This window comes from Pseudomyrmex gracilis, unplaced genomic scaffold (assembly GCF_002006095.1).
Source record: "Pseudomyrmex gracilis isolate BER0280 unplaced genomic scaffold, ASM200609v1 scaffold_51, whole genome shotgun sequence".
In the NCBI taxonomy this organism is placed as follows: domain Eukaryota; kingdom Metazoa; phylum Arthropoda; class Insecta; order Hymenoptera; family Formicidae; genus Pseudomyrmex; species Pseudomyrmex gracilis.
The window spans coordinates 95,089-116,945 of NW_018020635.1; the positions used below are offsets into that span (position 1 = coordinate 95,089).

The following is a 21,857-nucleotide window of genomic DNA, read 5'->3' on the forward strand; positions in this document are numbered from 1 at the left end:
AAAATGAAACAAGAGCAGCAAGTAGAATTTCAAAAGAACCAACACAAGGCCAAAGGTCTTCCCACGTGGTTGCGCGTTTGGACCCACGCGCGAGTGGATGATTCGTTGAACTGGCAATCACACAAGGGGGACGACCGTCTGAAAGGGAACAAGGCGCGGTCGTGAGGGCGCGAAGGGATAGAGAACAGAGGAAAATCCTCCCTAAGTGGAGGGGATAAGAGACGCTAGATGCTGCCTGTTGATTCAGTATACTCGTCAGTAACAATTGCGTCGTATAGGGAAGCGTACGCGGAGAGACGCGTGCGCGTAATACGTTAGTAGTTTCCGATAATAGAGTAGTTGCTTTAACATAACAAAGAGAGTCTTTGAACATATATATACGGAAACCAAAAAATTTCTTCTGTGTGGACGTTGTATCTTATCTGATAAAAGTCCGGATTTTCATCGCGTGTGTGCATTCGACAACTTTACGAAGAGAAAGAGTTGCGATACTTGTGCCAGCAAGTGTCATTACGAGGTAAGTTTAAAGAATGATACAAAGTCCACAGATAGATCTTTATTGTGTTCAACATGGACACACAATGTAATGTAAAAGTGTCTGAAATAATCAGAGAATTGTTTTATGAATTGTTTCGCATACAACAGTAAGTACGCTTATTTATAAACACGAACAACGCGTACACACACTTTGTTGGTGAAACAAAGAGTAATATGAACTATCAAAATATATCGACTGACCATTTGGTAAAGTCGATATCGCGCGTTATCTTTCGTTCTATGATAATTGCTGGTAACATTGTCCGCGAGTAAAACATGAAAAAAAACAAAAACAAAAAAAACGTCGCGTGCACATCTAACAAAATTGCAGCAACGTCTACAATATTGTACTAGCAAAAAAAAACACAATTATGTACATTAATGTATGAAAATGAGCCAAGAGAATGACTCCGTACGATTATTTGAATATTAAAATTGGTGAAATGTTACGAGTCATCGTAAAAGCATTAGATTGACATAAAGTGAATCGCATTTGTCGCGGCAAGTGGCTCTGATTGGTGGCTGTCAATATATTTTTACTTGTTCCATTTTGCACGAGAGAAAGAGAGAGAGAGAGAGAGAGAGAGAGAGAGAGAGAGAGAGAAAGTTTTGTGCTGCTCGTCGTCTCTCTCATATAAATTAAAGCAATTAAATAATTACTTGCATTTAACATTCAGCAAAATTAATCGAGGTAAATAAATTACAAGAAAAATAAATTACACGTTGCTGAGAATTGGAGAAAACAATAATAAAACAAAAAAACACTCAAGAATTAAACATTTTAAGCGAATTTTCCTTGTTTACAATTAATCTCTGCAAGAACACATTAGTCATGTGTGTTAATGTTTATTACTCATCGCTTCGCGAATCTTAAGATCTGACACGTGACTATCGATATGTAATTCCTTTTTTTTTGTTATCAGTCGAGAAATTTCGACTTCTATTTCGTTCTATACGTATTAATACGTGTGTGTTGTGTTTGAAAGACACGGCGTGGTTATATAAATGGATCACAAACGAAGGATAAGCCGCGTTTAATATTCTATCGATTCGTTAACTAGATGCGTGTTACGTATACTAGATATAATGATTTGATGACAAACGAAACAAAGAGTGATTTGCGAGGCTGACCAGACCACGTTTTGCGACCACATCACTTTTTGTTAATAATTAATATTGAAAGTTTTTGCGCAAAATTATTTTAACGCAAATTTAGACGTTTTATTCAAACATTTGGAAATTTTTGGAAAGCAGTTATTTTTATGTCGAACAAGACACACATTCACAATTTTAATATACAAAAACCAATCAGAAAAACACTTCATAAATGATCGATCACTATTATTCCACCAGACCGAAAAAAAGATTTTAGATCACTTTTTGGTGAATCAATGAATGAACTTTTTCGTTGCGCAATTTTGTTTTTTTTTGTTTTTGTTTTTGGTTTTAGTGTTTGCCAAATTTTTACGTGTTTTATCACGTTTCGTCACGTGAAAAACGGTCTGTCTCGAGGAAAGATTATGAAGAATCTGGCGCGGTGAAAGAAATTCAAAGTGTTTATTCGTGACAACGCCCACGCATTCCTGATCGCGACTGGAGTTACCAGCATCTAGTCGCGAAACTTGGGAAAACGCGCGCGCGACGCACTCGCGCTTGCTCGCTCGCTCGCTCGCACACGCGAGCGCGCGTATTTCCACGTAATCGCGTGTATATGTGAGTGACTGCACGCAGGCGCGCGCGCGCGTAAAATGCGAGCCGTAAACTCGTCGTCGACTGTTAGATTAGATACGTTTTATCTTACAGTTGTTGAAGCGCCCGGATTGCCGGCCGCAAAAGCGCGCGAGAGTGAGAGAGAAGTGATCGACAAGACCGGTCGCTGGAGTTCGGGGTGCACATGCTGAAGAGACGAGGACCAGTGTGTGCGAAGATACGCGCGTCGCTATGAGACCGTGGACGAACAAGACGCTCGGCCTGGGCATTCTCGGACTCTTCCTCGTGGCTCTCGGCAAGTCCCTCTGCTTCATATGGCCGATGCTCTTTCAACACATCATTCAAAAAGTGAGTGAGCGCGAACAAAACGCGCCGCGACGCGGAGATTTTTTTTTTTTTTTTTTTGCAAACTTGACAAACTCCGTTTTCCATGAAACAGCAAGCAGCTTATCTAAAAAAACCAGTTTCCGAAGAGTTTGTAATTTTCTCTTTTTCTCGTTAGATAGCGCCAGTGTGTTTACTTATACATATATATATACGTATCCACTTTCGATGTTTCTCGCGTGTAGATTTTCCTTTGATGTTGTGCTGCGCGAAACGGATATGTATACAATACATATTTATATTACATAATGGCAATATTGACGAAGTATCGAATGTCACTTATTTCGATGTCTCGTATTCGTTCGCATTAGTTTCGATGAATCGTAACGCGGTCTCAAATTTGCAAGAAATGTAATTAGATCGACTTTATATAAAAATCAAGATTATCAAAATGATTTGATGACACAAACGTGTTTACTGAGACATTTTGTACAATTTAATGTGAAGCGCAAGATCTAAAAATATATTTACTTGCATTAACTATCAAGGAAAAAAAATGTCGATTACAATCAGTAATAATTATGTAAATTGTGCGTAATAACGGTTCATTACTAGTAGCTACAATGCAATCAGCCGATTCGCAGATGTTTTGTTCGTTATCGAAGGGAACGATATGTATGTATTATAAATCATTGTTATTATATTGCAAAAAAACTAACGTATCATCTCATAACTTCTTGAGACCTTGTTTTGCAGTTTTCTCCACAAGAATTCCGCAGAAATATCGCAATAAATGAGCAACAACAACTGTTAAAAATTTCTCGGCGCTTAACGACTTGCAAGCCGATTATCTTTCACAAACCAATGAACATTTTACATTATTATATAAAAACCCTGATAGCCTCTGTCTTTGGGTTATCTTCCGTCAATTTTTTGCTCAAAAATATTTAATTTATATTTGCTTCTATTTCTCGACGTTCTATTTCTCACTCTTGTCGACGTTTTGCTTGGCAATAATATTTCGTTCGTGACTTTTAACCGGCAATCAATTAGTCTTATCAAAATCCTTTTCTGACAAGAAGTTGAGCAACGGGCGAGTTTATCGTCCGCGATCGCGAGAAATAGAAGTCACATTCGTGCGTGTGTGTGTGTGTGTGTTAACGCGCCAAGCGCTCACACGCAGCAGCGATCGCCCGCGACAAGTAAGATTACTCGTTGAACTGGACCAGATATGTATGTACTATGCATTTAGAGGCTTGTCTCGGCGCTAGTCCCGGCCCGATTGGAAAAGTGGTCGATTGTCCTATTAATTGATGTTTCTCTGTATCAAACACACACACACACACACACACACACAATCTGCAGCGAATGGTTTCACGCCACCGACAACACCATTGGGCAAATAATCCCGCTACTGATAATGGTGGAATATTATTATCGTACACATCACGGTGATGTCTGATTGCCCACTTGTTTCCGCGATCGACACGAAGATTATTAACAGCTGTGCTACTCGATATGTCTTGTCTATGATTATACATATATTAAATTTATTGACGCTGATTGCGCTAGAGTACGATTAAATATGATTAAAATCAATAAATCAAGAAATAATTACGTACGCATGTATCTGTTTCTTTAACAAAAACATGGAAGTAGATTGTAATGAGAGCTTAAACATAAAGAAAATTACTTTGAAGGTGAAAGTTTTTGTCACGTTACGTAATGCCATAGAAACAAATACATAAAACACTTATTAGCATTCGCAATTGCACGTAAAAATATAAATATTAAATAATAGTTACGTTTTTGCAACAGTTAAGTTTCTTTTTATCGTGTCTCCTCGAATCAAACCAGATTATAATTCACATTTTTAGATACAATAGATTTTATATATGTTTGATGTATTACGTATCTATGTAACAAAAAACTACTTACGTGGACTGACAATCAATTAATAATAAACCACGCAACAAATCACGTAACCCGAGAAAAAATGGATTAGGTCTATAATTAGATCTAAATCAAATCTAAATAGATATATAAAGCATATTATTTGATCTACTCAGATCTGCTCAAATCTAAGAAAATCTGAGTTTTTTAATATAGTAGATCTGATTAAATCTAAAGTAGATTTAATAATATATATATAAGAGTGTAAGGGGAAAGACGCTCGCAAAAACAACACCGATATAAATAAAAAGGTCAGAAGTAAAAATAAAGGTTGGTGAATATATTTAAATAAATAAGATTACATTTAAAAGTAACACGAAACGTCTCTAACTTGAGATCTCTTCAGTGTCGTACACAGTAATATTAACACATAAATACGCAAACAAAAAAAAAATAAAAAAGTTTCGAACAATAGAGTGCGTTTTTATATATTTATCTTTTTCTCTCACAAGGCGTGCGTTCTATTAGTAAAAAAATTGTCATATGTTACATAAGCCGTAACGTTTCTGACCCTTTTATTTATATCGTAAAAGTGTATAAATTTACATAGATTTACTTATATTTATTTAGATCTATTTTATATTTATTTAGATTTAATTTGGATCTAACTAAATTTATTTTTCCATTTTTTTTATCTCGTTAAATTTAAGTTAGATCTAATTTATTTTTTTCTGAGAACGTGTTGCGTTAGTTCGTTATTATATTGATTGTGAGAATGATTAACGAAGACCTCATCACACAACATGCGGCGTTCTGTGCAAAGCATATTTCTCTTTTTTGGGATCTTACGTTAAAAATTTATCGCTGTGTTCTTAGGGACTGGCCTTAACATCGACTTCAAGGAGCTTCGAGGTATGGAAGGACACGAGCAATTTCCCACCGATATTTTTGAAGATATACATGTTTAATTGGACCAATCCGGAGGAATTTCGCGAGCGTGGGAAGAAGCCTGTATTCAAACAGGTTGGCCCTTACGTTTTCAGGTAGGCAATCTTCATCGCAATACGCGATCTCAATTACATCCGCGATCAATAAAACAAATCTCGCAACGTAAACAAAATAAAAAAACATAAAACTCTCTCCCTCCTTATTTAACGACGCGCGCGCGCATCGATTTCTCGATCCTGTTATTAACTTTCACTTGCTATCAATTTATCTTTCAATATAAATTTCTTCTCTATATAAATTTCTTCTCTCTGCATCTCTCTTTGTGTTTTTTATTTTTTTGTTTTAAGAATATGCGATATGTTTAATTTCGATTCGAGTCAATGACCTCGCGCGCGCGATAGAATTTTGAGGTCGTGCAAACGATGTCACATGTCACGCTGTATTGGAGCTCGGAAAACTCGGTGCACCCGACATTCAGTCGGTTAGGTCAGGTAACCGAAATTCCTGAGCTTCTGACACGAAGTCAGACAGTCTCTGAGCGCTTAAGTAACAGACAATGTTTCTTTGCGAATTAAATGATTTCAAAAAAATAACCAATTGAGCGTTAATGACTAATTGGTGCATTTTTCTTATCATATAAATGGTGCATATTGCACGCGTTGACAAATATATAATATATATACGTATATATATATATCGGACTTGTTGACAAACATATTTTAATCCCTTGATGTATTTTAATTCCAATTAATAAGTGCGCAAACGTGAAAAGAAAAGAAAGGAAACCGCGACATTACATGTGTCAGATATAAAGGGAGATAAAATTCCAAGGTTATTCCAATCGGAATAACCGGCACTGCACGAAGGAATACAACGCGAACAACAAACTTAATAATGACAGTAAAGAAGAATAGTTAACCCCGCTATATTGACATCTGCATTGGACAATAAAACATTCCGATGTAGTTAATTCGCGACGGCGTAGGCGAGAGACTAGATGAAATAATTGATTAATTACTTTCTTCTCTCGGACGTAGACCCGCGTAAAGAGACGAGAATAAATAAGCGAGTCTTCTCGTGGTTGCGGTTTGGTTTCTACATCGTCTTTCGTTCTTCGGTTTAATCTTACACTATCAATTTTAAATTTGTCTGATAAATTTTTATAATTTCGTCTAATAAAAGTAACAATCTACAGAGAGATAAATAATGTTTCGCTTTTTCAATTGTCATCGTCCGATTGCACAACGGATGTTTGTTCGAAAATTAATGCAAATAAAAATGTAATCATTCAATTATAAATGGATATCGTAAATCGAAATCGATTTTAACGCCATAATCCACTGTTTTGTCATAAATCAACCTCGGAGTTGGAAAAAAAAAAAAATAACTCTTCTCTGATGCTAAGGATGTTTTTCGATGTTTTTTTATTTTGATCAACTTCCAGCCAATCTAAACAACAATAATTAAATACAATTTATTCATATTTTACACAAAAAATATTCTGCAAGAAAGAAGCAAGATTGATTTTGAAATCGAACTTTATACACATCTAAGTAAACATATCGATAAGAGGCTTTTTGCGATCACGTGCCAACGCTCAGAAAGAGTCAGTAAAACAATATAAGAGTATCAAAAGTCAAGTTTTCTGAAAGTCTCAAATATTTCCCAGTTTACGCGAAGATTAATTACAAACTTTAATATATCGTTTTAATAAATCTTAAGTGTAATAATTAAGTACTCAATAAAAGTCCAAATAAATAAAATAGTTAAAGGTCGAATTAAAAAATTTAAACTAGCGCAAAGAGTTTTTCGATCAATGTGAATATACGTGCGCGAAATATAATTTTCAAATGTGCGAATTATTGCACAAAATATGAATTTTCGAATTGTATTCGTTTTGAATCATTACGCGCGATAATTAACACGTTTAAAAATTATATTTCGTGACCTATTGTGAGCCGCGCGACTTTTTTTCTTTCTCAAATTTTATCTCGTGTCTTTGTCCACTTATATTCCTCGATATACTTTCTTTTATCAAAACATCGGTCAAAGTAGTAACAAACATAGATCAGAGGTCAACTTTTTTTCTTGTTCAAACGATAAAGCCTAATCTTATCTCTTTGTCTGAATTTTAAACTTATCGAATAGTTCGAGTTGTAAGAATCAGCTGGCACGTTTCGTTTTACCTTTTAGTCAGTTCGACTCTCCTTGATAAAGTAATTTCCAGAAAGTATCTCGTACATTTATATCCATCGTGAGATCCCAGCACACGGCTCTTATTGACAGAAAACACTATAGAAGCTAAAATTTGTAAAAATGTTTGCAAAAAGATTCACTTTTCGCGAAGCGTCGTAAGACTTCGATGAGATTTTTAAAACTTCACGTATTTTATTTATTTCTTCACAAATTTTCTATTTCTCCGATCATTGAAACAAATCCGCGTTACATTCGTGCGCGAAAACTCAAATCAAAAAAGTCGCGCGAACGATTAAACCCTTTTTTTTTCTTCATCAACGTGTGTCAACGAGCGCGAAATAAAATTCATGAAAGTCTTTCACACGTTTCCGTTTCTAATCTCGCCGATTACACAACAAAGATTGTGCCTTTGGCAATAAGAGAGCATTAGACACGGTCAATCATCATCGTCGCGCACGTATGTGCGATTCATCCCGTACGACCGTACAGTACAATTGCCCCTTTAATGCTAATCAGCAAAATATGTAGGTCAGATGTTTAAATCATGGTCGAATAATCGACTTCAGAAGCGCTGACACGTGATGGTAAGAGTACCGTCATATAAATAAGACGACGTCAATTGTGTAAAACGTCTTGCTAATAGGTCGCGTTATATCTGCGATTTTTTAATTTGTGAACATTAAGCGAGATGTTTTTTTTTTTTTTTTAAGTAATTACAAGGAAAGATAAAATCGAATCGAAGCCACAAATGTAAAAAAAAAAAACAACCAAACGATCAGTAAACTTAGGGATCGATTGACAACAATACGAAAAAGAAAAAACAAATTGTAATTTGTTGTAAAAAAATTTCAGAGAAGTGAGACAGAAAGACAATATTACGTTTCATCACGAGAACAAAACCGTGAGCTACTTGCAACGACGATTCTGGTACTTCGATGATGAGCTGAGCAACGGGAGCCTCAGCGACGTTATCACCAATTTGGACGTTGTCACTGTGGTGAGCCCAGCTTATTGCGTCTCTTTTGTTTCGCGTGCTTACAAAATAACAACATCGATAAGACTGATCGATTGACGACAAGAGGAAATAAGTTTACATAAATTACAGAGAGAACACATTTCTAAGAAACTTTATTCCACTAATTTTCTTTCTGTTGCAACTTTCTATCAAAGCGAATTTTCTTTCTGTTGTAAAAGTCGCAACACAATCGATCGAGAAAAAAAAATCGATAAAACGTCTCGTGCTAATCAAGTTTTTCGTCGATTTGTTTTTTTTACAGTCAGCGGCGCACGCGGTTCGGTACTGGGAAGTCAATCTGCAACAAACTCTGTCTTTCCTTTTGACTTCCACCTCCCGGAAAATTTATATCAGTAAAACGGTGGACGAGTTACTATTCTCAGGTTACCCCGACGTTCTGTTCACCATGAGCAAAGGGTTAATAGAAGATATGCCGCCTTACAGTCGCTTCGGCTGGTTCTACTTAGTACGTTCGTTCGCTAGATACTCAATCATTCTTGTTTAGTCTCTTCTCGCGCCAAATATCTTTTTTCACTCGTTTGAACAAATAACTTGCGCCGCATCAATGAAACATAATTAACCACGTGCGAAAGATTCTCGAGAATCTGTTTTACGATTGCTGATTCACATTTTTCACATCATTTTGTTACTGTGATTTTATCTGGATTAAGAATTACATTTCGGGTAAATTATCAGTCACTTTTTTGATTCTCTCAAAATCACAGCAAACCTCTCATTCATCACTTTGTCATTCATTATTCACATCTTCCAGTATTTTCAACTTCTCTATTATTAACTCTTTGTCAGACAGTCTCCCAGATTCACCCAAAAATTTCAAACCTCAAAAACTTGGTTTTCTTTTAAACGCTTATTATATCTTTATAAAAATACTAAATTTTTTCAATTTTTTTATCAACGCAGAATTGTTTAAACTTTCTATTCAAAAAAAAAAAAAAAAATTGAAAAATGTTCATTTTTCGCGGAAATATTTGATTTTAAAGTCGCGTGAGTCTCACAGAGACCTAGTCTGTCCAATGTTTTTGGAGTCTGTCTACAAAGGGTTACATACAAACAATTTCTATTATCTACAACAATAAATGCCAATTATTCACAAAGACATTATGTAGTAAAAAAATTTTCGAAATAAATATTCTGATCATTAGAGAAGCATGTAATAATTTCTCAAATATAGAGAAATGGTACATCTGACTTGGACGGGCATTTCAACATGGAAACAGGCGAAGATGACATTAGTCAATTGGGGATCCTAAGGAAATGGAATTACAAGGACACAATGAAGTTTTACAAAAGTCCTTGCAACATCATCGAGGGCAGTGCCGGCGAGTTCTGGCCGCCAGGCAGAACGAAGGACGACATCACTTTGTTCAGCGTGGAATTATGCCGGTTAGTGTTATTATCGAGAGTTATCAAGCTTACAAAATATATATGCAAGTAATATTCTAAATCAACGACTATATAGAGCCAGTGCAGAATGTTGTGCAATAAAAAATTATTTTTATATGATCAGTTTTGTTTCAAAACGTTTCGATCGACTTTATTATTAAGTCCTTATCAATTGAATCATGATAAAGTTACAATACGGTGAAATTAAATTCAAACGCCAGTCACTAATAATTTACATTTGCTGTTGGAGTATCTTGTACAAGTCATGCTTACACAAACGAAAGATCGATACTGATATATCGCTTTCGTAACTCTTAACTTCTCAGATAAACATGTTGTGTCGTCGAGTTTGCTCTTTAAGATTTCAATATTTTGTAACATTATCTTCGTCGAATTCGTAATTCATTTTCTAGCGAACCTACGGTTTTTAATAAAAAATGTAGACTCCGAACCACTCCGAAAGAGATTCGAACGCGCGATCGGCGAAGCTGTCAACGGTTGCTATGTCAACGCCGATTCATCGAGCTATCTCCCGCCTCGTTATACAATACGACAGTTGACCCATATGTTTCTTGAGGTTTCCCTTTCTTTTTCTTGTGTGTTTTTCGAACAATTTTGTCAGACACATTGTCAGACATTATCTTGGTTTAACACCGCATAAATCAAACTAATCGAGAATGACAAAACATCGCCGAGATTACTTTTGTATCTATACTTCGCTTTGTTTCGAGCAGCGGGTCATGTGTCGTGCATTAAACTCATGATCTCACGTATTTGTTATATTCTAGTCCGATAACCTACGAATACGAGGGAACGATTTCGCACTACGGCATAGATGGTTATCGTTACACCATCGACAAGAAGACTCTGGGCAACTCCACGAGACGACGGTATCCGCACGAGAAGATGATGTTCCTCGAGCCGACCACGACCACCGAGGACTTCTTCTCGGCCGATCATTCGGGCGAGATCACAGGCTCGACCGAGCCCACGTTGTTGTTCAATCGCTCGTCCAAGAACACGGCGGACGATTACTCCGACGAGGATCCGGACGTCGTCAACATGGGTCGCTGCTACTGCAACGGCGAGTGCACGCCGTCGGGTCTGATAAACGTTACCGCGTGTCGCTTCGGCGCGCCGGTGTTTATCAGCTTACCTCATTTTTACAAGACTGATCCCAGCGTTCTCGAGACGGTCGTGGGACTGAATCCGAACGAGCGGGAGCACAGCTTCTCTATCACTCTAGAACCCGTAAGTGACCTCGTCGGGCGTATCTCGTCGACGGAACAATAAATTCGCCGCGATAGAAATAACAGTCGGGTCAGTCAACCCGGCGCCACCGCCAAGATACTAATTTTACTATAGGCTTTCATCCGGCCTCGTCCGACCGGAGGAAACGGGTTGAGCGTGATAACAGCGCGCTATTGAAACGGCAAATGGTCTCTATAGCGTTCGCGTCAATTTTGCGAATCAAATTCGCGCACGTAGAATGAGAATTAATTAATTAACCACTTTGCCGAGCAAACAAAAACATTCCTCACATATAACAAATCCTTGCGTTTTATTTTTCAGACCACGGGAATTCCCTTGGAAGTCTCAGCCAGACTCCAGATTAATGTTCTCGCACAGTCGTCGAAGTTGGTGAAGTAAGTAAATTTCTGTCATAAGTATCTGATTGCCACACGGAAAAAAAAAGTTTTATCATTGCACGGTCGGCAAGAAAAATAAATTTGCCGAGTTTTTTGAATTTTTTGTTTCGTCAACAAAACATTTTTTGTCAGCAAACTTGTTTGCTGGCCACGCAGTAATCTTCTTTACTATTCTAGCGAACCTTTTTTCCCGCGTGGAGCGCTTATAATTTCTTTTTGCTTATAAATTTCTTTTTAACTGAAACAAAATAATTAAAACCGTATGTTTTCAGACTTTACAAGGACGTGCCCAAAACCTACTTCCCTATGTTTTGGTTCAGCTTACAAGTACAAGTTACCGAGGATATGGCGTACAATTTAAAAACGTTATTAGCGCTTCCAGTCGTGATGCTGTGTACCGGCGTGATTTTGGCGGTTGTCGGATTGTGTTTAATTGGCCTTGTAGCGCTTTTGTACCTGAAGAAGAAACAACACGCACCGACAACAGTACGTCTCAGTCGTAAAACCGTTTCGGTCTATTTGCGATTTGAAAAAAAAAAAAAAAAAAAAAATATCGTACATCGCGCAATAAACAAACGAAATTACTGTTTTTTTTTTTTACAGGATGGCGCCACGGAGAAGACAGTTGACGATCCGTCCGACAAGAAAACGGAAATGGTGTACATGGACAAAGTGAGCGGCACTGAGGACGCTAACGTTAGAAGTGATCGTTGTTTGTACGCGAAACTTTATTAGACTTTATTTTTTTTGGTAAATTTAGTTTTGGGATAATATTTGCAAAGTGTTACGGGAAACGAGCGTTTCCGAATTTTAATTGTAAATTTTTATGTGCCTAAGCCATTAATTTGTAACAATTTAAAGGCACTGTCTTAAAATAATTATAGTTATTGTTTTTTGATAAAGACGGACATGTTAGTAACAAATAAATTTTACTAACATGTCTGGCGTTTAACGTCGTGCGACATCAATTGAAGCGGATCTGCTTCGAATTATCGACATACAAAACAAGTCATCGAAAGTTACAAAATAGCAAAAGAAATAAGAATTGCAAATAAGTGTAAAAAGATATAATTACAATTACGAGTTAGTTACGATTACGAGTTTGATATTATGTACATATGCAAAATGAAATGGAAATTGTGTGTTCAGGATCGATTTAAATTGCAAACGATATTACACTTTGAATTTCACGTATTTGCGGCATTGGCCCGATGATATAACAAATTCTTCGAATATGCAAACGTGTGAAAGCGACTTTTTCTTATCGCGAACTAACGCTTTTTACCGGGAATGTAATTTCTTGTATTCAATAACAAAAACAGTGTTAAAAAAAAAACATGTAAATAAATGGATGAATGTACAGAATAATTCTCGCAAGCAGAAATGTGCTGATAAATTTCTTTTTTTTCCTTTTTTTTGTTATTCAACTTGTTTTATCTCGAGAGTTTATTCGCTCTGACGGAGTCATTGTTACATTCCAGCGTGACGTACAATACACAAATATTACGTTGAGAGATCGGGTTTTGAAACATGACAACTTGGTGTGTTAAGACTGACGAAATCAATTATTGTTATAAAAAAGCTTTAATTCTTTTTTATTTATTTTTTTTTTTAATCTTTTGATTTGACTTAATCGATTACTCGTAAAAGCTCGATGCACACGATTACGTAATCGAGAGAATTAAATTTGACGCGTCAAATCGGAGACTGTGTTCGGCCGTTGAACTAATTTCACGTGGCGCTCAGTCGCCAACGTTGTCGCGACATTATTTGAGAAAAAAAAAACTAAATTTATGCCCAACTTTATATTCAACGCCCACAATCAAAGCTTTACGCAGACGACGGGAAGCACACAAGAGAACTTGTACGAAAAACATCAATAATAAAACCGAATTTATTTGTTGTTCGTAAAACACATAATAACTAAATACAATACAAATGTTACCTCTGTCAAATGTTACCGAGTCGATTAGATACTATTGAGGCGCATGAGTTCTACACACACACACACACTCAACGAATTCAGTCAATATTCGGATATAACGCTAATTAATAAGAAATAAATCATATATGAGAGGTGATTAATAATAAAAAATTAATTATGTATGAAAACAAATGATAAAACAATGTATAATACACAAACACACACATACACACAAAGAACGTAATATAAGTGCTGCTATTCTTGTATAACAGAGTATCTGCGACGTGCCTTTTTTTAATATAAAATAATTGTTACGTAAGTTTCTCAGTGTTCTCTGGTGTTTAGATTTAGGTTAGATAGCGGCGCATTCGGGATATAAATGTTATGGGAATCTTGACGAACGCGACAATTGTGCAGCAAATGTGTGTGTAAAACCATCTTCTCGCGCATCTATGGAAAAACTCTATCGCACGTTTCTCAGCGATTACTCTGATATGTTACCGTATTTTGTTTGTTTTTTTTTTCTTATTGTGCAGCACAAACGCGCTGCGCAGAGTCGAACAATCGTGCCAATTTGTTTTGTTACAACAAGACATTAAAGTCATATATATGATAAAATTTGTGATCATTTAATAATGACTTAAGGCTCTTTGAAATTTGTGATATATTTGAAGAAAGAGATAAAGGGAGAATGAAGTTATTTTGTACACTTGTATTTGGTACAAAACCAAAAGCCATTTCAGTGCCAATAACGCGTTATATAGGCTAAGCCATGTCCAAACAAAGAACAATGTATCCGTGATACTCCAGTTGTTATTAAGTTTAGCGTGACTTTGCATAAAGTGCAATCAAAATATATAGACACACGTATTGTGCTTTTTATGCCCAACCACATCTGTTATGTTGCCCGTGGATCGACGGGTAATTTTGTATTTTATTTAAAAAAAAAAAAAAAATAAAATAAAATAAAGGGTCTATATATAGTTTTTACATTATATACAATTTTTCATTTTGTGTTACAAAACGATTCCGAGATAAGATGGTATTTTAAAATTAGCGCTTTTGAAACTTGTCGAAGTTAAAAATTTATTAACGTTCTTTCTGCTCTACAAATCACAGACCTAGCATAATCTTCACGATCACTGTTTATGACGGCGTTCCGATATTCACAATGGAATGTCGTTTATCCGAACGACTTGAGATCCCAATCTCTATTATGCGATAGGTTGGGCCTTGGTAGTATCCGAACTATCTTGTCTCCCGATCGGTTCGGATAAACGAGGTGTAGGATATTATGATTTAATTAAGCACTTTATTTTATATAAAAATGTGTATTGATTAACTTTATTATTGATCCGTTCTTATCGACGGCTACGGACTCTCTCTCTCCTCTGGCTCCGCAGGCCCTTTTTCTCGTCACCTCGGTCTTCGGCGATGTTATCATATTTTCCTCTCTTCAAAATTGTCGGTTGAGTCGTCAACCGGCAAACAACAAGCATCGCAAAGGTGAGAATCGTATATGTTTGTCACCTTGACAATCGCGCAGGTATACAAGTTTATCGTGAGATTATCAGTCGTTAAATTCGAAAACATAAGAGAATAATACATATAGAAAATATAAAAGAATAATACATATAAAGATTCGATTTTAGCCGTTTGTAAAGATTCTTCCTTACAGAGATTCCACACTGTAATGGAAATCTGAAATAATAATCACGTGGAACTATATTTCTATTGTACTGCAGTCTATGACAATCCTGATCTCTTATTATTGACAAGTAAACTTACTATATATATTTTTATTATATATTTCTATATATATTTCTTTATATATTTCTTGTTGACAATTTCAACGAGCCTTAAGTCTTAATTGTTTTAAACTTACTATACTATAACTATTGTATCATTGGTAAGTAAATACAAGAGCTCTTTTATCTATTACTGTGTCTTATCTATTACCGTTATCACTCTCTACCATCAGCTGATAATGTGAAACGTTGTATTCTTGCCTGGTATTGTCAAAAAGCATATTTATTAAAAATTTCAAGATACATACGATAATGTAAACACGTAAGTTTGTTGACGCTGTTCGTACACAAAAAGAGAAAAAAAACATATATCTGATTTAAATATAATAAGAATAATTTCTTAACAACCATCGAAGAGAAATACGTTCTTGCATACGTAAGACTTTGTTTGCGTCACACGCAAGAGACTCGCTCGTCAATATTCGCTGTGTCTAATGTAATTTTTAAATTTACACACGCACTGCAAGAGTCCCAATTAGTGGATGCGCCACGTCACACGCAAGTAAGATTACGTGTTAATTACTCACTCGCTCGCGTATAGATAAAAAAAATTACTATACCACAAATATAAGACCGTCTCTCTCTCTCATTGAACGTGACGGAAATACAGCGAGTTGATAAACCGCTCGCAGAGAGTACATCTGTTATCGATCAGCGCGATGAGCGTCGTCGCGTCAGCAAATATGCCATTTGTCTTTTATGGTCGGATCCGAGAGAAATTTCTGCGGGATTCATTTTCACGCGTGGTCGCATCGGAATCACGCGCGATGGCACATATAATGCCGACGCATATTTTTCTCTTTTTACGATTCTTCCCCGTACGTAGAACAAATGACATAACCTCCAATTCCTTACTCGCCTCTCAACAACGAGATCGCACAAAGAACGTCGTTATTACGTAATAAAGAAGAAAAGAGCGTAAACGAAACGCAGTTTCGATGGTCGAGCAGTTTAACGCGAGCGGCAAAAAGAGACTTTTATCGGTCCTTTTCCCCCTCTCTTTCTTTTCCGCAACATAACGCACCTATTGTTCATTTTCTTAAACACGTGCAAACGTGTTTTTTTTAACGTTTTTTTATTTCATTGCGTCGTCTATCTGATAAGTTACATCTCGATACTTGCGGACAATGTCGTGAAAAAAAAAAAAAAAAAAAAAACTGCTAAGAGCAATGTTTAGATTTGCAAACAAGTTGTTTGTTTTCTATTTGCGACACTTGCAAAAGGCAACAAGAAAATCGTCTCCCATCGATATTCCAATTTCCAATATGCACGACGGAGTATGCGCGTGAAACAAAGCAGAGAGGCGCGGGGGACGGCAGAACGTATACAATCAAGCGCAGCGCACCGGAAAATTATAATATTCGCGCATGTGTTGACTCTTCTTTATTTTTTTCTTTAGTTTTTCCTTCTTTTTGCGACAAGCCGCATTTAAAAGGGCGTACACTCGGACATAACTCGAGCGAACTGGAATCACGTGTACAAAGAGAGAGAGACAGAGAGAGAGAGAAAGAGAGAGAACGACGACGCAATTGTTGACTTAAAATGTTGAATACGCAAACTAGGCGCGCTAAGCAAGCACGAGAGCGAAATAACAGCGCGGGAGTAAAGAAGATAATTTCACGAGATAAATATAAGATCAAGTTCTCTCGCGTATAACGTGGCGACTGCGTCAGTGGGAAACACCCCCGTTGTTAATGAAATGAATTTCTGTTTTGCGCAGTTAAATTTGTTAACAATGGATCTTCCCACTCAATCTTCACTCGGCGTGTGATCTAAGCAATGAAAATAAACTTTACGACGGCGGATGCAAAAAAAAATACTCGCTGATGATTAACGCCATTTGCTTTATCAGCGACGCGATAACGAAGTATTCACCGCGCAATCATTGAAGATGACACAACGTGTTTAAATTAAAACAACACATGTGTTTTTTTTTTTTTTTTATTAAAGCTTCAAAGAATTCCGAAAAAACTGTTGCAACAATTAGAATCGCAAGAAAGATTTAATCGTTCTCCAAACGTGTATGCGTGTGTATCCGTGAAATTTCACAGATACAATCTCTCGCGTTGGAGAAAAGCTCTGCAAAAAAAAAGAAGAAATTATCGAAGAACGAAGAGATATTTACTGTCGAGAAAACACCTGATCGAACGTTTAGCCGCGCTCTTCGCTTTTCCACTCCGACGGCGAGTGAAATCCGTGACTGCATTAGCACACGAACGAAAATTAGAACGTCTAATAGTCTAATTGTCACGTCTGACATAGCGAACACGAAGCGTTGTATTTTGAAGCGGATGTATCGAGCGCTTCTCCGCGAGTTTTTTTTATTAGGTCTAACGGAAAGTTCTGTCCGTTTTTGGAATAAAACAAAATACAAATTTTTCTTACCGTCAATAAACTTTATTAAATAATATAATTGCCATTATTATATTAATGATTTCTTGCCAGCGTGAAGGCAATTTTTATATTCCACTTTTGAAAAATTAAGAAAAATTTGTATTTTGTTTTATTCCAAAAACGGACAGAACTTTCCGGTAGACCTAATGTATGTTTATTTTTTCAACAAAAAGTTACAACATATGCTCGCCGTTATTTTGTGAAAACACAAATCACTCGGTTGTTCTCCGAGTCAAATTCTATCATGGAGGAGTTCCGGATGGCGGAGATGCAGCCGAGACGCGGTTTGAAAAAAATTTGCGGAATGCCACGCGGAATGCAAGATTATCGATCGTTAGCGAGAGAACCAGAAATTGTGGACAATCCTTCGCAATTGGGAATAATCAGCGAGCGCGCGTGTACGAAGCTGAATCTGTTTAGAAACTGAAGAGACCGTATTTTCAATCAATTTTACCCGCTTTGATTTGCATTAGATCGACGTTTTATTTTTAGGTCAATTATTATTCACGAAGATAATGGGCAATAAAAACCAATCGAGAAATCGATAAAAGCGTGGCGGATTAAAAGGATCGCAAATGCGGAAAACCGTGGCAGATAACGAATTAGAAAAATGTGTTTATGAAAAACAAAAAATAAAAGTCATGATTATTGATTTGACAGTGAGAAAACTGAAAAGAGAGAAGCAATCGTCCGGCCGAGGTGCTTTCTAAGTAAAAGCGTCGAGCGTTTTCTCCTAATTGAAAACGTCCATTGACTGATTAAAACCGGCCATTGCGCGTATTAAAATCTTTCAATAGCTTTAACTATCGCGAGAAGATGGAGAACAAAGGTGGAGCCTTCGTATAAACGACGTGGTATCATCGCGCATCTTCAATTTGTGTTTCGTGCGATATTTAACCGACCGCGCGAGCGAGTCTATTGCAGATATAAAACGAGTGATGTGATCAATGAACACATAATGAGCTCGTTACGGCTCGCTCGCGCGAATTTCGAGCAAAGCATTCGCGTACGTGATCGACGAAATTGACGGAAAAAGACGGGGCGGAGTTTTTCTTCGACCGAGCACGAAACGTCGTCCCCACGACGGGGAAAAGGAAAAGGCCAGTAATTTCAGCGCTAAGTAAATAATCTGCCCTTTCGCGGAAGAAAAAAAAAATAAAACGGCGTAACGTGCATTCTTGAAATTAACTCGTTAACACCGCTGACCCGTCGTCGTGACGTCTCGTCATAAACGTAGACGATAATCGTGTTGATATATCTCGCGGAACGTACATCGAGAGCGCGATATGTATTTAGCGCTCTGTGTGAATTTTTAGTTAACTCTCGAATATTTTACAAATAAATGATTGCACGTACACAGATTTAAACTTGGGAATCCAAAGTGAACTTATGAGCGCGTGGAATATGCAATTATTGAATATTTAATTGCCGACTATTTAAATAATGGCATTTGAATTACTTAATTGCATGTAAATTATAATCACTTTTGCGTTCAAGAATAGATATCTTACTTTGTCGCGGATTCATTCTCTCGTTGCCGCAATCGCTACGACACTAATTAATTTTATTACCAATTATTACTATTATTTGCTGTTCCTCTTATTTTTCTGGACGTATGCGCGCGGTTTTTATCGGATTATTCAATATAAAATCAATTTACAATTATCTAAACTCTCGCGCGGGAGATTGGAAATTCGATTTCTGACCAAGGAAGTGTCTTTTTTGCAATGGATTTTTTGAATTTTACAGAGAGTAAATTTGGAATTTCATATGAATATAAATCAAACATCTTAGATGAATTTTTAATTAGAATTTCCATGTGTTAATTCACACGTTTCAATACATTTCAAAAATACATTTGCACGTACATACATCCAGCATGTAGGTTCCGTATTGATCGTAAATATAGGGTAATTCATTGTTTAATTTTAATTAACAATTTATAATTACCTACTTTTAACAAGTGTTACACATTCTTTGCGAACAGCAATTTTCTAAATTCCGTGAATTGGAGCGTCGCTCTCTCTTTTGCGTTAAACTGTCACATAGGTGTGACACGTCAAATAATTCTGCCACACGATACGACAGCTGGATGACTCAAGATCAAGAGTGAGACGCTTTGTTTGACGCACAGATATTTAGAAACGCGATATTGAAACAATGCACAATTTTAAATTAATTTCGTTGGAATTCATTCGGCTCTTCTATAGTATTTATACCTCGAGTTTTCTCGAGTTATATGACAGGAATTACAAAATGTAAATAACTTCTACGAACAAGTAGCCGTGAAGTTTACTGAAATTTACGCGATTCAAACAGTTAATTAATTAAGAACAACGGTGATGAACAGAACAAATAAAACGAGAGTGAGATAAGATCGTCCTCCTTTCTTAGTATGTCACTGTTAATAAACATAAAAATTTTATCTCCACCTTTTAAGGCACTTGCTTTTCTTATCTTGCCGTGATAAATACACATAACGATTTAATGGGAACGTTTATTGTTTGCGTCATGCGATCATTCGAGAGTAAAGATACTTAATTTCGTTCGACAATTTTTCCTCTCTCTCTCTTTCTCTCTCTCTCTCTCTCTCTCTCCTTAATTACTTATCTCGCGTAATTTACAAAATTAAATGATAAAATAATAAATAAAAAAAAAAAAAAAAAAAAAAATAGTGTTTATCAATTCAGAAGGTTTTGCGGAATTGGGGTCCAAGTGCCTGCCCTACGGGTCGTGCGAGCCCCTCGCGGCAGATGTTTTATTCCGCCATGACGCACGAAGAGAGTCACGAAAACGACCCCCATTGTCCGCATTTATGGCTCGTTCGTTTGTTCGTTCACGGGGGAGTCCACGTCGAACACATGTTCGACACAGTAACGACACAAATTTCGCGTGAAAACAACAACGCGATAATATAACGCGATAATTTCGTCGCGTTCACAGCGTGTCAAGTCCCTCTCAGAAACTCTCGTTCAAAATCGACGTTCCAGTCGATCAACTCGCGTAAACTCGGTGTCGTCTTTCCCGAGGTCTCGCCTTCCCTTGAATATTTAATCAGACGACGGTATCGATAAAACATATTTGAGATTCGAGAGACTCGTTTGAAAGACTCGTTGTTTGATCAATCTCTTGGTTTTCGAAGAGACCCCAGAGAAAAGACTCCCCTTCCGTGAACTTGAACGTTCCCAACCAAGTTCTCTGTTTCTTGTCTTGTGATTTATAACAGCAAATATCGATTGCTCGAATAACAATCCACACGTTTGCGTCAGATTGCGACACACTATCGCGCACTCGAGGATGTTCGATTTCCGGACAAGGAAAAGCTTTATTATGTTTAGATTGCAATCATGTTTTTTTGATAAATCTTCTCTAAAAACTGTGATATTACAAGAGCATACGTGTGTGCGCGGCATTTGCGTCACATTGGTTTGTATGATTCAACGCAGGATTTGTCCCCGTTCGTACGAACAAAAGCCGTTATTCTCGCCAACGTACGGTTCTCAACGAGCGAAAGGGCTGAGTCTTGAAAAACCTGATCCCTTTTTTGCATCCCTCCCGCCCTTTCTCCCTCCCTTTCCCGAAAACGTAGTTGTTCTATTTATAAACCCTCTAAGAGAGAGAGAGAGAGAGAGAGACATGAGATCTACCTGTCCAAAGGTAACGGGCTGAGATGTTTCCGCGCTCGTTTCGCCGCCCTTCTTCCGATTGCGCAAGTGTGTTACACCAACGCGAGAGCGTCGTGAACGTTCCACGCGAAAATTTCGCGCGGAAGCGTCATCGACTGATAAGCGTCGCCGTAACGACGACGACGACGACGACGACGACGACAAATCCTCCTTAACTTCAGACGCGGCTTCCGATTTGATCCTCTCTCGCGCGCTTCTCGTACTTTCGATCTATCTCTAACCCCCATCCGTCGTCCTACTCCCCGTCGTGCGACGTTACGCGAGTTGCAACCCCCTCTCCGAGAGAGGAGAGTTGGGGTGGCGCGAGAGAGCACGTGTGTGCCGGCGCGGCGTTGCGGCGCCGCGAAATATGACCGACGGCCTCTGCCG

At 37.3% G+C, this 21,857-nt stretch overlaps 1 protein-coding gene across 3 annotated transcripts in view; it reads left to right on the forward strand.

Moving 5' to 3' along the window:
* The window catches only part of LOC109853577 (protein croquemort-like), a 16,763-nt gene extending 2,207 nt beyond the window's left edge, over positions 1 to 14,556 (forward strand). The window contains exons 1-10 of one of the 3 annotated variants that reach the window (XM_020425821.1): positions 252 to 517; positions 2,341 to 2,595; positions 5,341 to 5,507; positions 8,461 to 8,605; positions 8,886 to 9,089; positions 9,816 to 10,027; positions 10,816 to 11,278; positions 11,600 to 11,673; positions 11,949 to 12,162; positions 12,280 to 14,556. In XM_020425821.1, coding sequence (XP_020281410.1) covers positions 2,479 to 2,595; positions 5,341 to 5,507; positions 8,461 to 8,605; positions 8,886 to 9,089; positions 9,816 to 10,027; positions 10,816 to 11,278; positions 11,600 to 11,673; positions 11,949 to 12,162; positions 12,280 to 12,411 — 1,728 coding nt within the window. In that variant the 5' untranslated portion in view covers positions 252 to 517; positions 2,341 to 2,478 and the 3' untranslated portion in view covers positions 12,412 to 14,556. Of the gene's footprint in view, positions 1 to 251; positions 518 to 1,147; positions 1,229 to 2,340; positions 2,596 to 5,340; positions 5,508 to 8,460; positions 8,606 to 8,885; positions 9,090 to 9,815; positions 10,028 to 10,815; positions 11,279 to 11,599; positions 11,674 to 11,948; positions 12,163 to 12,279 lie in introns of those variants that run through there. The other 2 variants (XM_020425823.1, XM_020425822.1) reach the window with 2 other exon arrangements.
* Positions 14,557 to 21,857: the final 7,301 nt, after the last annotated feature.